The sequence below is a fragment of the Salmo trutta genome, chromosome 11, assembly GCF_901001165.1.
Source record: "Salmo trutta chromosome 11, fSalTru1.1, whole genome shotgun sequence".
Classification (NCBI taxonomy): domain Eukaryota; kingdom Metazoa; phylum Chordata; class Actinopteri; order Salmoniformes; family Salmonidae; genus Salmo; species Salmo trutta.
Window position 1 is genome coordinate 4,502,529 of NC_042967.1, and position 15,371 is coordinate 4,517,899.

At 41.8% G+C, this 15,371-nt stretch overlaps 1 protein-coding gene across 2 annotated transcripts; it reads right to left on the reverse strand.

Moving 5' to 3' along the window:
- Positions 1–54: 54 nt before the first annotated feature.
- On the reverse strand, positions 55–9,470 carry LOC115202117 (N-acyl-aromatic-L-amino acid amidohydrolase (carboxylate-forming) B). 2 transcript variants are annotated; one of them, XM_029766011.1, is made up of 7 exons: positions 9,304–9,470; positions 8,383–8,609; positions 7,507–7,702; positions 6,009–6,102; positions 5,761–5,868; positions 3,867–3,982; positions 55–1,038 (listed from the first exon to the last, which is right to left on the reverse strand). In XM_029766011.1, exons 2-7 carry the CDS (start codon positions 8,607–8,609, stop codon positions 841–843), a joined length of 939 nt encoding a protein of 312 aa, XP_029621871.1. In that variant the 5' UTR covers positions 9,304–9,470; the 3' UTR covers positions 55–840. The 2 variants fall into 2 exon arrangements, with proteins under 2 accessions (XP_029621871.1, XP_029621872.1); XM_029766012.1 differs by having other exon boundaries at positions 8,383–8,612; positions 9,304–9,449.
- Positions 9,471–15,371: the final 5,901 nt, after the last annotated feature.

Sequence of the window (15,371 nt, forward strand, 5' to 3'; positions counted from 1 at the left end):
TTGTGTGTAACATATCTAAAGTTCAGGAGGAAAGACCACACCTGAAACAATTTACATCTCTTTCCCTTCTGACAATCAAACAATTTACAACTTTATTCGCCAACCCACTGGCTGTATATATTCGTGATCTGTAGCATTTCAAATCCCTCCACCACCCCTGTCTCCTCTCCTCTCTGCTCTTCTTGTTTTTTTCCAGGATACATTAACTCTGCACCAAGAAGAAGATGCCTCCAGGACTCCCACCCCAAACACTCAGTCTTCATCTGACGATACCTTGACGACCAAGCAGTCATCCTCCCGAACCATCACTTCCCATCAACCATCCTGAACCATAATGCCCTTTCAACCACTGCAAAGCATTAAGCTCCTTTAATCATCCAGGGTTCCTCTCGATGCTGCTACACCACCTCTGACGATGCCTGCCAAGATCCATTCTACAACCACCTATCAATCATCCAACTTCATGGCAAACTCGAGCTCATTTCTGCATGACGTCATTCTGTATTCATACCGTTTCCTGTATTAAAGTTTCTCAAAGGTGTCGTCTACCTAGAAAACACAAGATTAAATGGAGCAGTGAAAGCGACATTACATCACTATGAAGACAACTAATTATACAAAAAATGTAAATGTTTAATTGACATACTAGATTATTGCATTGAACTGTGCATAATTTCACATACAGTAGTCCTGACGTTATTTGGTGATGATAAAAAACAATGGAATTAAAAATCAATTGAAAATGAGGTTAGACTAGTTAGTGCTTCTTAAGGTTCTGTGTGTGTTTTCCCTTTAATTCTCCCACTCTTTAAATTCTCTCTTCCTCCCCCTCTCCCTTAATCAATCTCTCTTCACTTGCAAGGGGGGTATAGTGACTGTCATCTTTCGTGCCAGGTGGAAGGCAATACTCTTCTCATAGTATGCACACTCGTTCACAAAGAAGGGATGGAGGACTTCTTCCCCTTCGTACTTAACTATCTCCCCAGAAAACATCAGGAACATGGGATCTCCTGGATGGAGAAGGCAGAAGTCACGGTCCTGGAGAGAAAGATTCACATCAGCATGCTTTGCATTTAGATAATGACTAGGTCTATGCTAATTTTCACTAACCAAATGCTCACTGTTCTCTTACCCTAACAAGCTGTTGCAGTTGATAGTTTGGTCATCTATAGACCATAATCAAATCAAATGTTATTTGTCACATGCGCTGAAAACAACAGGTGTAGACCTTACAGTCAAATGCTTACTTACAAGCCCTTAACCAGCACAACGCAGTTTTAAGAAAATACAAAAAAAGTAAAAGATAAGAAAAACAAATAATTAAGGAGCAGCAGTAAATAACAATAGCGGGGCTATATACAGTGTACAGAGTCAATGTGTCAATGTGCGGGGGCACCGGTGTCGAGGTAATTGAGATAATTACGTACATGCAGGTAGGGTTATTAAAGTGGCTATGCATAGATAATAACAGAGAGTAGCAGCAGTGTGTGGGGGGGGGGGTGCAAATAGTCTGAGTTTCCATTTGATTAGCTTTTCAGGAGTCTTATGGCTTGGGGGTAGAAGCTGTTTAGAAGCCTCATGGACCTAGATTTGGCGCTCCGGTACCGCTTGCCGTGCGGTAACAGAGAGAACAGGCTATGACTAGGGTGGCTGGAGTCTTTAACAATTTTTAGAGCCTTCCTCTGACACCGCCTGGTATTGAGATCCTGGATGGCAGGAAGCTTGGCCCCGGTCACGTATTGGGCCGTACGCACTACCCTCTGTACTGTCTTTCGGTCGGAGCCCGAGCAGTTGCCATACCAGGCAGTGATGCAACCCGTCAGGATGCTCTCGATGGTGCAGCTGTTAAACCATTTGAGGATCTGAGGACCCATGCCAAATCTTTTCAGTCTCCTGAGGGGGAATCAGTTAAATACGTAAAGAACGTTGTACCCCGTCGCCTACCTGTCATTGGGGGTGTATGGCAGTGTCCTGAAGTTCATAGCGTTACATTTCAATAATTCCCTACAGACCTATATACCAATGAAGCTTAGCTGTGGGAAGATATTTTGAGTTGGGGGTGCTGGAATGGGGGGGTCCCCTTCATAATAAAGCATTTCATGCACCTATAATCACATTTGTGTACCAGCATACTGTTGAGCAGACAGTTTTAGGATGTCCACACATGGGGCTATTTCTTAGCAGGATCTGAAAAAAATTGCCTTTTATAAATGCATTTAATGCAATTCTAAATAATTTTCATGATAGAATACATTAGCAGAATATTTCTTTAATACCCCACAAATGTCCAAATTCAGGCTACTGTGCAACACGCTATTCAGGTAGGATGCAATTTTGGAACTTTATAAAATAAATTGTATTTATAAGAATTTATTTGATCATTATTGTATATCATTGTTATTATTGTAGGCTTATTTATTAATCTAAACCAGTTCTTTAAAATATGCAAAATGTGTTTTGTTTCATTCTGTTGAGACATTTATGTTGGCTAAATTAAGTTTGGTCTGTCTTTTTAATTATGTGCTCAGTATTTAGTTAAAGATATGTTATAAGTAAGCCTTTCGTAAAATAAATATCATTAGCCTATTGCTGTCATGTGTTGAGTATGGTAGGCACTAGCCTTTCTTGGTCACTTCTGCAATATAGACTGTTCAAAACTACTGTGAAGGTTTAAACTCATTTTTTTATGTTATATCATACAGTGGACACCTAAGCCTATGCAATGCTCTGATGCATTTAGTGCACACATCTCTGACAGCTGAACCGTGAGGTGGACAATTGTTGTTTTAGGAAAGTTAAAACCAATAAAACAACATGCTATAAAGTTTAGAATTTTGCTAAACATGGAAACACAAGGACTAGTGTTTTTGTAATTTGTTATATGCCGTTTTTAAGTACATGTAATCTGGCTCATTTGGCCAATATCCATCGTTTATTGATGGCGCTGGCTGCGTGGGTAGACGATCTAATGCGTTAAGCACCCAATGCATATGAATGACCGGTAAATTTCTCAAATGTCCGATAAATAAAAATCTTCCCAATTACTTGTCCGGCGCCAAATTCTCATAATCGGAAACCCTGATATGTAGTATACTGTATACAGTATATAGTATAGGCTACAGTAGGCTACAAAATAAACTTCCCAGTGACACTGATTCACCCAAAGATGAAGATGAAGCAGAGGCTTCTCACTGGTGATGGCTGATGAGCTCGTGCCAATATCTCAAGATAAGCTACTTTGAAAAACAGTGCTGTTCACTCAGAATCACTCAAAAATTGTTAGGAATTTTTCAACAGTAGGCATTTTCTTTTCGAACGGTAGACCTATGTTTTTCTCAAAATTGTATTTTGAAATTTGTGAAAGGCAAACTGGCAGTTGTAACCAACCATGGAAATATAATCCAAAGATGACAGTTCCCATTCATGTCAGGACTGGCAGTCATTGCTAGTGTACCTATGTGTTTAACAGTCAAAGTGCCATGGTTAGAGGTTCCAAAATCCTTCTATGGATTATATCTACAGTATGGCCTCCAAAAGTTGTTTTATACTTGGCTCGCATGCTGCCCAAATTGCATACCTCCCAACTGTAGGTGCTTGTGATAAAACTTAATCCACAGCTATTTTTTTAGAAGCTATTTATCCTCTGTAGCTAAATTATGCTCTCTGATTTAATATTTTTAATAATTTAATTTATGTCTGTCCAGACAGGAGTAATATATTGTTTTTGTTGGTTGCTTAATTATGGCTAAATTATTTCAATTTATCAGAGGGTGCTGCAGCACCCCAGGCATTGAAGGGTTCATGTACAGGACTTTAACCGACTGAAGCTAGATTAAATTATATACAAGGACAGAATGTTCCTGAACCTGTAGTTGGGGATGTATGGCAGCAGTGATTTGATTGGTCTCTGGGTCTCTTGGATAGTATACACTCTTCACAAAGGTGTACACATCGTCCACCTCGCCACCTTCAAAGGCACTTCCTGGTAGAGATAAAGATAAGAGAAGGTTTGTAATTGCTTAATGACTAGAATAGAATCTAAAATGTAATTTCTCTTGGTTGGGAAACTTGTCTTGATATGGAATCATGAAGTAACCAAAAAAAGTGTTAATCAAGTCAAAATATATATTTTGTATATTTTGGTTTCTTCAAAGTAGCAACCCTTTGCCTTGATGACATCTTTGCACACTCTTGGCATTCTCTCAACCAGCTTCATGAGGAATGCTTTTCCAACAGTCTTGAAGGAGTTCCCACATATGCTGAGCACTTGTTGGCTGCTTTTCCTTCACTCTGCGGTCCAACTCATTCCAAACCATCTCAATTGGGTTGAGGTCAGGTGATTGTGGAGGACAGGTTATTTGATGCAGCACTCCAACACTCTCCTTCTTGGTCAAATAGCCCTTACACAGACTGGAGGTGTGTTTTGGGTCATTGTCCTGTTGAAAAACCAATGATAGTCCCACTAAGAGCAAACCAGATGGGATGGTGTATCGCTGCAGAATGCTGTGGTAGCCATGCTGGTTAAGTGTGCCTTGAATTCTAAATAAATAAGTGACAGTGTCACCAGCAAAGCACCCCCACACAATCACACCTCCTCCTCCATGCTTCACAGTGGGAACCACATATGCGGAGATCATACGGTCACTTACTCTGCGTCTCACAAAGACACGGCGGTTGGAAAGAAAAATCTCAAATTTGGACTCATCAGACCAAAGGACACATTTCCACCAGTCTAATGTCCATTGCTCATGTTTCTTAGCCCACCAAGTCTCTTCTTCTTATTGGTGTCCTTTAGTAGTGATTTCTTTGCAGCAATTCGACCATGAAGGCCTGATTCACGCAGTCTCCTCTGAACAATTGATGTTGAGATGTGTCTGTTACTTGAACTCCGTGAAGCATTTATTTGGGCTGCAATCTGAGGTGCAGTTAACTCTAATGAACTTATCCTCTGCAGCAGAGGTAACTCTGGGTCTTCCTTTCCTGTGGCGGACTGTTCTTTCTCTTTGCTTATTTGAGCTGTTCTTGCCATAATATGGACTTGGTATTTTACCAAATAGGGCTATCTTCTGTATACCACCCCTACCTTGTCACAACACAACTGATTGGCTCAAACGCATTAAGAAGGGAAGAAATTCCACAAATGTACTTTTAACAAGGCACACCTGTTAATTGAAATGTATTCCAGGTGACTACCTCAAGAAGCTGGTTGAGAGAATGCCAAGAGTGTGCAAAGCTGTCATCAGGGCAAAGGGTGGCTACATTGAAGAATCTCAAATCTCAAATATATTTTGATTTGTTTAACACTTATGTGGTTACTACATTATTCCATATGTGTTATTTCATAGTTTTGATGTCTTCACTATTATTCTACAATGTAGAAAATAGTAAAAATGAAGAAAAACCCTTGAATGAGTAGGTATGTCCAAACGTTTGACTGGTACTGTACATATACATTATATAAAAGAGCACAGGACAGTTACAGTACAAAAGATAGGAAAAAATACTCAAAATACAATAACCATAAATGCAGTGAAGACCAACAAAATAGTGTTGAATGGTCGGCCCATATACATGAAGAAAATCTCATTGATCTGTTCCTGGTACAGGGGAGCTAGATGCTTGTAGGTATGAATTATGTTTAAGCTATTCTTGTTGTTGACCGAGACAGTAGACTTGGTAGCGATGATCGAGGGTTGTGTATTCTGTGTGTAGAGGATGTGAGGGGTCAGCAATGTTTACCGTTGATGGGAGTTCAAGTACCTGAGTTGAAGCACTGGACCCAATCTAGTGTCTGGTCGACCGCCTCCTTCATGATGTTGAAGATGTCAGCTCTGACCACACCATGGGGTTGAGGTCCCACCTCTATCGCTGTGGAGTGACACCATCAGAATGAATACATTTGTCATGTAAATGGGAAAACATACTGAAAATACACTGGTTTCTTATGACAGGAAGAAGATTGCATGGTGTGTTTCCAATGAACACACGGTACAAGCACAAAGACTTACTGAAGCCATGCTTGCCCAGGGAGTCCTGAGAGTAGGCATCAGCTAGGGGTAGATCCAGCTGGATAAACCTCACGGGCGCTGAGGTTATCTTCCTCTGAGAACACAACACATTAACTCTTTACACTCCAGTAGAACCCAGATTATAGCCGTCAGATGATGCCCTTCTCCTCATAGAAACTGGGTCAGATGGTGCATGCACTTCCCCTTTAAGACAGCAATCGAGTCATGTTGAAATTATACACTCCAATCAGATTAATCAAGTCCAACCAGCATTGTATCTGTAGCTACATTTCCATCCAATTGGCAACAGATTTTCATACAAATATTCTAAAATCCGCATAAAGAGACTATGCCAATTTTCCACCAAACAGACTTGTTGCAGATAGAAATTTGTGTGTGATGACATAGCGCAGACAAATTTTACATTTTCGCAAAGTGTTTACATCACATTTTCAACTCTACAGATAGTTTTTTTTGTGACAAAACTATCTGTAAAATAGCAAATGTACCTACTCTGTTCTTGGCACTTGCGCTCCAGCCAACAGCACTGCACAACAGCTCGCAGATACAGATACAAACTGTAGGCTAGTCTACATTATATGAGATTATAATGGATAAGAGCGAGAATATTTTTTATTTGTCAAATGGCAGTCAAGCATCGATCATCACGTCACCAGATAAAGACTCTATATTTATTGGAAAGGAGCATCAAGCTCATCACGATGCACTTTCACCACCCTGTGAAGTTCATCATCTGCATAGTTTTCCGAGTCGTAGTGGGAGGACCACACACCATATCACCGTGTGACTCCAATCTTACTTAGACATGATGGTTAATATATCAATATTTGCGCATTAAAGGTGATCCCATCAGATCCCATCACATTGAAGGAACAAATGATCTGCCGGCATTTCTAAGTTGTACTGAAACTTCCTGTTTCCATCACAGCTGTCATGATTTTTGTTCACACAGTGTGACTTTACTCGCATAAAAACTGTGGATGGAAACATGGTTAGAGACAGCAACAGACAGAATCATTTTCTTCCCCTTCCAGACAGCAATGCTTCCAACCAGCATGTTGTCTCAATGACAGCAACAGTCCAATGAACCATCCACTTCCCCTTTAAAGCAGATTTTTTTTACATTTTAGTCATTTAGCAGACATTCTTATCCAGAGAGACTTACAGTAGTGAATGCATACATTTCAGACATTTTTCTCCATACTGGTCCACCATGGGAATTGAACCCACAACCCTGGCATTGCAAACACCATGCTCTACCAACTGAGCCACACGGGACATTTTAATCTAATGCTCTCACACCAAAACAGAATAAGATACACTTTTGACCCTAGAGAGCATATTCGATGGCCCACATTGGGGGCTGGCAGTACTAAGGACAAGGGGACGATGTTTCGAAGTTCAGGTCTTGGATCAGTTTCCCTTGTCCTTAATTATTTTCCTTTATTTGATTGAATTGAACTGAACCTGTGGTCACCTGGATTTGTCTATAGATGTGCATGATGACCCAGTCTTGGACAGAGTAGGAGATGAGGCTGAGGCCCATGTTGGCTGTGGTGTTGTGGAGGTCACACACCAGGTCCATGGCCCCCACGTTGCCCTTGGGCCCAAGTAGTGTGTTCAGCTCCTGGGCTCGCCTCATCTCGTATGGGGTGGCGTCCGTCACAGGTGAACTAGGGAGGGAGAGAGAGGGGGAGGGATATGGAGAGAGTGAGAGAGAAGGGAGAAAAAGAAAGAGAGAGTGGGAGAGGGAGAAAGAGAGAGTGAACGAGTGTGCATACAAGAAGAAAGGTGTATCGCCTTGGCATGGGAGAATGCAAACTACTCATCTTTTCTGGTGAGAGACTGAGATGAGGAAGTAAATGCCACCAACTCTTTGGGATGCCATCCCTTAGCTCTGTAGGGTTGAGTAAATCTGGAGTATCAATTAAGTACCAAGAATGAATATGAATTATGATATAGTCCCATTTATGCAAAAAATGGAATAGACTGTTCAGATAAGTAGTGGCCTTGGTGGTCAGGTACATACCAGGCCAGGCTGCAAGGTTCAGAATGTTCCAAAACAATATCCAAAGTTATCTGGAAATGTTGCCATGACCACATTGTTCATTTACGGACTCCACGGTGGATGGATATATTACATTAAAGCTATATTGTGTATGCTTCCATGTCTCTTTACAACGCATTGTGTAATTATTGGCTTCTTTACATAGTTGTAAGATCTCATTTCTGATTCATACAGTTCACACCTGAATAGTACAGATATGATACATTTGTAGATGAGGTGAGCAATCCCTTTATGGATCACACTGATTGCATGTACAGTTTCATTTGTGCTTATGGCAACGTTTACCTGAGTATGGCGTCAGTGAAACAGCGGTTGAGGTCCATGTCGGTGTATCTTTTGCACACTTGGACAGCACGCGGGTTGGATATGATAGTGGTCAATGACGCTGACCCTGCCTTCTCCAGCTTCTGCCTCTGCAGCTCCCTCACCAGGTACACGCCCGACATCTCGTTGCCATGGGTACCGCCGCAGAGGGCGACACGGGACAGAGCTGGGAGAGAGACTGGCTCCATCTGCTGGACAGAGGGAGAGAGAGAGAGAGAGAGAGAGAGAGAGAGAGAGAGAGAGAGAGAGAGAGAGAGAGAGAGAGGGGGGGGGGGGTTTAAAGGGAGAGACACATATAGTAAAATAATAGCCAAAGTGTATCCAAATAGTAATCTTTGAGCTCTCTACCACATCACTCATTTCCAGGGCCGCCGGCAAACACGTGGGGAGCAGACATTTGCCTCAGCACTTTTCACCACCTCTGATTTAGTTTAAGGGTCTGACCCTTTTTTTACATTTTCTCCTAAAATGACATACCCAAATCTAACTGGTGTGTTTTCTGTTGTCCTTTGCAGAGGCTTGAATTGTTAACCTGTGCGTTTGTTTCCTGAGTGAGTTTTCAAGACTTAGGTTTTTTTCTTCTTCAAGTGTGATCCTGCGGCTACTGTTAATCAGTAAAGTATTTATGTTTATCCTTAATTAACCACTGATTCGTCGTCTGGTCTCTTCTCCTCACCTGGATCCAACCTCACCATGTCACAATAACGTATACTGAACTTTAACACTCTGTCATATAAACAGACCCACTTTGTTTGTCTTCACTGTGTCAGAAAGCAGGGGAAATCAACATTCCAGAGAAACAGGCTAGCAGGAAATGTAACAGCTGATATACCAGTATGTGTTTTCCAGCCACTCGGAAAAGTGTAAGGCTAGCAGTCTTACCTTGCGGTGTAGGTGAAATTTCCTTCCCTGGCTGGGACTACAGTCTCCCTGGTCCTGTCTGACCAAGTCATGCTGAGCAGTCAGCAACCTTTGAACATTTTTACTAGCCCGAACACGTGTGAGCCAAATTTCACAATCTGAAACCTACACCAGAACCTTTCAATGCCAGAGGCAAGAAAGACCCGACACACACACACCAGACACACCACACACACACACACACACAAACAAGCGCAAACCTCCAATTTTCACAGACTGAACTTTCTTTGATCTGAGAGATAGAGAAAGAGAGGGGTAAGACATTGGTTGTGATCTTAGCCATCATTCATACATTTTTCATAAGTTGTTAGGTGCAAGGTTTGTGGGGGGTGGGGGAAAGGAAGGTATGGATGAGAAAGAAGGTTTGTGGGGGGTGGGGGAAAGGAAGCGATGGACGAGAAAGAGAAGGTTTGTGGGGGGTGTGGGAAAGGAAGGAATGGATGAGAAAGAGAAGGTTTGTGGGGGGGTGTGGGAAAGGAAGGAATGGATGGATGAGAAAGAGAAGGTTTGTGGGGGGGGTGCGGGAAAGGAAGGAATGGATAAGAAAGAGAAGGTTTGTTGGGGGTGGGGGAAAGGAAGCGATGGACGAGAAAGAGAAGATTTGTGGGGGGGTGTGGGAAAGGAAGGAATGGATGAGAAAGAGAAGGTTTGTGGGGGGGTGCGGGAAAAGAAGGAATGGATGAGAAAGAGAAGGTTTGTGGGGGGGTGCGGGAAAGGAAGGAATGGATGAGAAAGAGAAGGTTTGTTGGGGGGGTGTGGGAAAGGAAGGAATGGATGAGAGAGAGAAGGTTTGTGGGGGGGTGCGGGAAAAGAAGGAATGGATGTGAAAGAGAAGGTTTGTCAGCAATCAACATATCTTTATCAACACAATTGGTGTCTAGTGGTGCTTGTAATTCATAGTTTGTTACTGTGTAATTACCTTTTTAGTGTCATTTTGAGTAAATACTTCGTAATATCTGTACCGTACAATAAAGTGCTACCAAAACATATACTTTCCCTGTGTCAACTAATAACATTCTAAAGTGGGTGTGTTGTACCTCTAATGCTTTCTTCATTTTCTTCCTCATTGCCCTCCCTCTTTGCCTGTTTTGTCCTCCTTTTCTATCTTCCTTTTGTCTCCACCCCTCTCTCTCACTCTTCCTCCAAAGCCCACTAATCCTGTTGGGTTAGTCAATCACACATACGACTCAAACAGGACAGGAGAGATTAGGAGCTGAGGTGGCACCACATGTACCAGAGTGGTGGAGATTTCTTCTTCTTCTTATTATTATTATTATTATTATTCTGTGGTTGCCCCATGGAAAGTGAAGAAGTGTGGTTGCCCCATTGAAACTTTGGTTGCCTCATGGAAAGCACTCTGCTTTCTTTGTAGACGTGCGTCATGCCCGGCAGGCATGTGACTTCCGTGAATCAAATTGGTCTGGACAAACACACACACACAAATCAACGTTTAATGGTTGCATACACAGATTTGCAGATGTTATCGCAGGTGCAGTGAAATGCTCATGTTTCTAGCTCCAACAGTGCAGTAATAATACCGACCAATACAAAGAAATACACACATAATCCAAAAAGTAAAAAGAAAGAAATATCAGAAGGAGCCATTTCAGAGTCTGGAATATACACTATATACAATTAAAACATTTCATTACATTACACAACAGATTTGGTATTTGGTATTTTATTAGGATCCCCATTACTCTTCCGGTGGTCCACACAAAACATGAAACATAATACAGAATGACATCATACAGAACATCAATAGACAAGAACAGCTCAAGGACAAAACTACATAAATGTTTTAAAAAGGCACACGTATCAATGCATGCACACAAACTATCTAGGTCAAATAGGGAAGAGGCATTGTGCCGCGAGGTGTTGCTGTCAACGGTGTGCTACTGGTAGCGGAGTCAGGTGCCGGAGAGCAGAGAGTTGTGAACAGGCGCACACTTTATTAAGGCAGGAGAAACCAACAGACGGACGCCACTGTGTCAAAACCTCCAGCCAATTAGCAAAAGTGCAAAACGTGCAAACAGTCACAATAATTATGTTCAAACTAATAAACATACCTCGTGACAAAACACGGAATATACAGACACCAGTCTGGCACGTCAAAAATGACACGTAACACAAAACAATATCACACAAAGACATGAGGGGGAACAGAGGAATAAATACATGCATTGTGATTGGGAAATGCAAACCAGGTGTGCAAAACAAGACAAAACAAATGGATCAATGAAAAATGGAGCGTCGATGGCTAGAAAGCCGGTGACGTCGACAGCCGAACGTCGCCCGAACAAGGAGAGGAGCCGACTTTGGCAGAAGTCATGACAGTTGCTTTATCTGGGGGTTTTTTAAAAAAGGTTTGCTGTTTATTTTAGCAATATGAGATCGAAGTTCCATGCAATAAGGGCTCTATATAAAACTGTACGCTTTCTTGAATTTGTTCTGGATTTGGAGACTGTGAAAAGACCCCTGGTGGCATGTCTGGTGGGATAAGTGTGAGTGTCAGAGCTGTGTGTAAGTTGACTATGCAAACAATTTGGGATTTTCAACACATTAATGTTTCTTATAAAAAGAAAAGTGATGCAGTCAGTCTCTCCTCAACTCTTAGCCAAGAGAGATTGGCATGCATGGTATTTATATCAGCCCTCTGACTACAAATAAGAGCAAAACATGCCGCTGTGTTCTGGGTCAGCTGCATCTTAACTAGGTTTTTCCTTGCAGCACTGGACCACATGACTGGACACTAATCAAGATTAGACAAAACTAGAGCCTGCAGAACTTGCTTTTTGGAGTGTGGTGTCAAAAAAGCAGAGCATCTCTTTATTACGGCAGGACCTCTCCCCATCTTTACAACCATTGAATCTATATGTTTTGACCATGACAGTTTACAATCTAAGATAACACCAAGAAATGTAGTCTCCTCAACTTGTTCAACAGCCACACCATTCATTACCAGATTCAGCTGAGGTCTACCACTTAAAACCTCTTCACTATAGGGGGCAGTATTTTCATGGCCGGATGAAAAACGTACCCGAATTAAACTGCCTCCTACTCAGACTCAGAACGTAGGATATGCATATTATTAGTAGATTTGGACAGAAAACACTATGAAGTTTCTAAAACTGTTTGAATGATGTCTGTGAGTATAACAGAACTCATATGGCAGGCAAAAACCTGAGAAAAATCCAACCAGGAAGTTGGACCTCAGAGGGTTGTAGTCATTTCAAATGAAGTTCTATCTAAAATACAGTGTCTGTGATGTCAAATTGCACTTCCTAAGGCTTCCACTAGATGTCAACAGTCATTAGAACCTTGTTTGAGGCTTCTAGAATACAATTTGATTGAATAATACCCGGAAGAGTATGTGGTCGGGCTGGGGTCATTGCCTTACCTCGCGCGAAATGAACATTTCTTGTGGAAGTGGGAGACCTTCCGAGTGCATTCAGCCGAAGATCAGCAAAGGTAAGATAATATTTTGAACATATTTCAGCGTTTTGGGGATGCCGTGGCTGGACGGCTAACTGAATAGCATGGTGCTCAGTACTCAGAATATTGAACAATGTGCTTTCTACGTAAAGTTATTTTGAAATCTGACACAGCGGGTGCATAAAAGAGTACTGTATCTATAATTCTTAAAATAATTGTTATGTATTTTGTCAACGTTTATGATGAGTATTTTTGTAAATTCATCGGAAATTTTGGGGTGAATACATTTTCTGAACGTCACGTGCCAATGTAAAATGTTTTTTTTAATATAAATATGAACTTGATGGAACAAAAAATGCATGTATTGTCTAACATAATGTCCTAGGAGTGTCATCTGATGAAGATCGTCAAAGGTTAATGCATAATTTTAGCTGGTTTTGTGCTTTTGGATGGCTAACCTTGCTTTGAAAATGGCTGTCCTTGCTAAGAAAATGGCTGTGTTGTTGTTTTTTGCTGTGGTTGTATCCTAACATAATCTAATGTTTTGCTTTCGCTGTAAAGCCTTTTTGAAATCGGACAACGTGGTTGGATTCAGGAGAGGTTTATCTTTCAAATGGTGTAAAATAGTCGTATGTTTGAGAAAATTGAATTGTGGTATTTTAGTTGTTTTTGTATTTCACGCCATGCGATCCCATTGGCTGTTGGCTAGGGGTTTCGCTAGCGGAACGTCTAGATGCAAGAGGTTTTTTGTACCAAATACAATGCTCTTAGTTTTAGAGATGTTCAGGACCAGCTTATTACTGGCCACCCATTACAAAACAGACTGCAACACTTTGTTAAGGGTTTCAGTGACTTTATTAGCTTTTGTTGATGATGTACATATGGTTGAATCATCAGCATACATGGACACACATGCTTTGTTTAATGCCAGTGGCAGGTCATTGCTAAACATAGAAAAGAGTAGAGGGCCTAGAGAGCTGTCCTGCGGAATACCACACTTTACATGTTTGACATTGGAGAAGCTTCCATTAAAGAAAACCCTTTGAGTTCTATTACATAGATACAGTTGAAGTCTGAAGTTTACATACACCTTAGCTAAATACATTTAAACTCAGATTTTCACAATTCCTGACATTTAATCCTAGTAATAATTCCCTGTTTTAGGTCAGTTAGGATCACCACTTCATTTTAAGAATGGGAAATGTCAGAATAATAGTAGAGAGAATGATTTATTTCAGCTTGTATTTCTTTCATCACATTCACAGTGGGTCAGAAGTTTACATACACTCAAATAGTATTTGGTAGCATTGCCTTTAAATTGTTTAACTTGGGTCAAAGGTTTCAGGTAGCCTTCCACAAGCTTCCCACTATAAATCAAATGTATTTATATAGCCCTTCGTACATCAGCTGATATCTCAAAGTGCTGTACAGAAACCCAGCCTAAAACCCCAAACAGCAAGCAATGCATGTGAAAGAAGCACGGTGGCTAGGAAAAACTCCCTAGGAAAAACTCCCTAGAAAGGCCAAAAACCTAGGAAGAAACCTAGAGAGGAACCAGGCTTTGAGGGGTGGCCAGTCCTCTTCTGGCTGTGCCGGGTGGATATTATAACAGAACATGGTCAAGATGTTAAAATGTTCATAAATGACCAGCATGGTCAAATAATAATAATCATAGTAGTTGTCGAAGGTGCAACAAGCACGTCCGGTGAACAGGTCAGGGATCCATAGCCGCAGGCAGAACAGTTGAAACTGGAGCAGCAGCATGGCCAGGTGGACTGGGGACAGCAAAGTGTCATCATGCCAGGTAGTCCTGAGGCATGGTCCTAGGGCTCAGGTCCTCCGAGAGAAAGAAAGAAAGAGAGAAAGAGAGAATTAGAGAGAGCATATTTAAATTCACACAGGACACCGGATAAGACAAGAGAAATACTCCAGATGTAACAGACTGACCCTAGCCCCCAACACATAAACTACTGCAGCATAAATACTGGAGGCTGAGACAGGAGGGATCAGAAGATCCCCCCGGACAGGGCCAAACAGGCAGGATATAACCCCACCCACTTTGCCAAAGCACAGCCCCCACACCACTAGAGGGATGTCTCCAACCACCAACTTACCGTCCTAAGACAAGGCCGAGTATAGCCCACAAAGATCTCCGCCACGGCACAACCCAATAAGTTGAGTGAATTTTGGCACATTCCTCCTGACAGAGCTGGTGTAACTGAGTCAGGTTTGTAGGCCTCCTTGCTTGCACACACTTTTTCAGCTCTGCCCACACATTTTCCATAGGATTGAGGTCAGGGCTTTGTGATGGCCACTTCAATACCTTGACTTTGTTGTCCTTAAGACATTTTGACACAACTTTGGAAGTATGCTTGGGGTCATTGTCCATTTGGAAGACCCATTTGCGACCAAGCTTTAACTTCCTGAATGATGTCTTGAGATGTTGCTTCAATATATCCACATAATTTTCCTGCCTCATAATGCCATCTATTTTGTGAAGTGCACCAGTCCCTCCTGCAGCAAAGCACATCCACAACCTGATGCTGCCACCCCCGTGCTTTACGGTTGGGATAGTGTTCTTCGGTTTGCACCAG

Bases quoted from the DNA above. Each gene is read 5' to 3' on its own strand.
- LOC115202117 (XM_029766011.1), bottom strand. From the start codon at position 8,609: ATGGAGCCAGTCTCTCTCCCAGCTCTGTCCCGTGTCGCCCTCTGCGGC. The intron at 5,869-6,008 runs GTAAGTCTTTGT...GTCACTCCACAG, and splicing joins CCTGGGCAAGCATGGCTTCA to CGATAGAGGTGGGACCTCAA. The intron at 3,983-5,760 runs GTACTTGAACTC...TATCTCTACCAG, and splicing joins GGTCCAGTGCTTCAACTCAG to GAAGTGCCTTTGAAGGTGGC.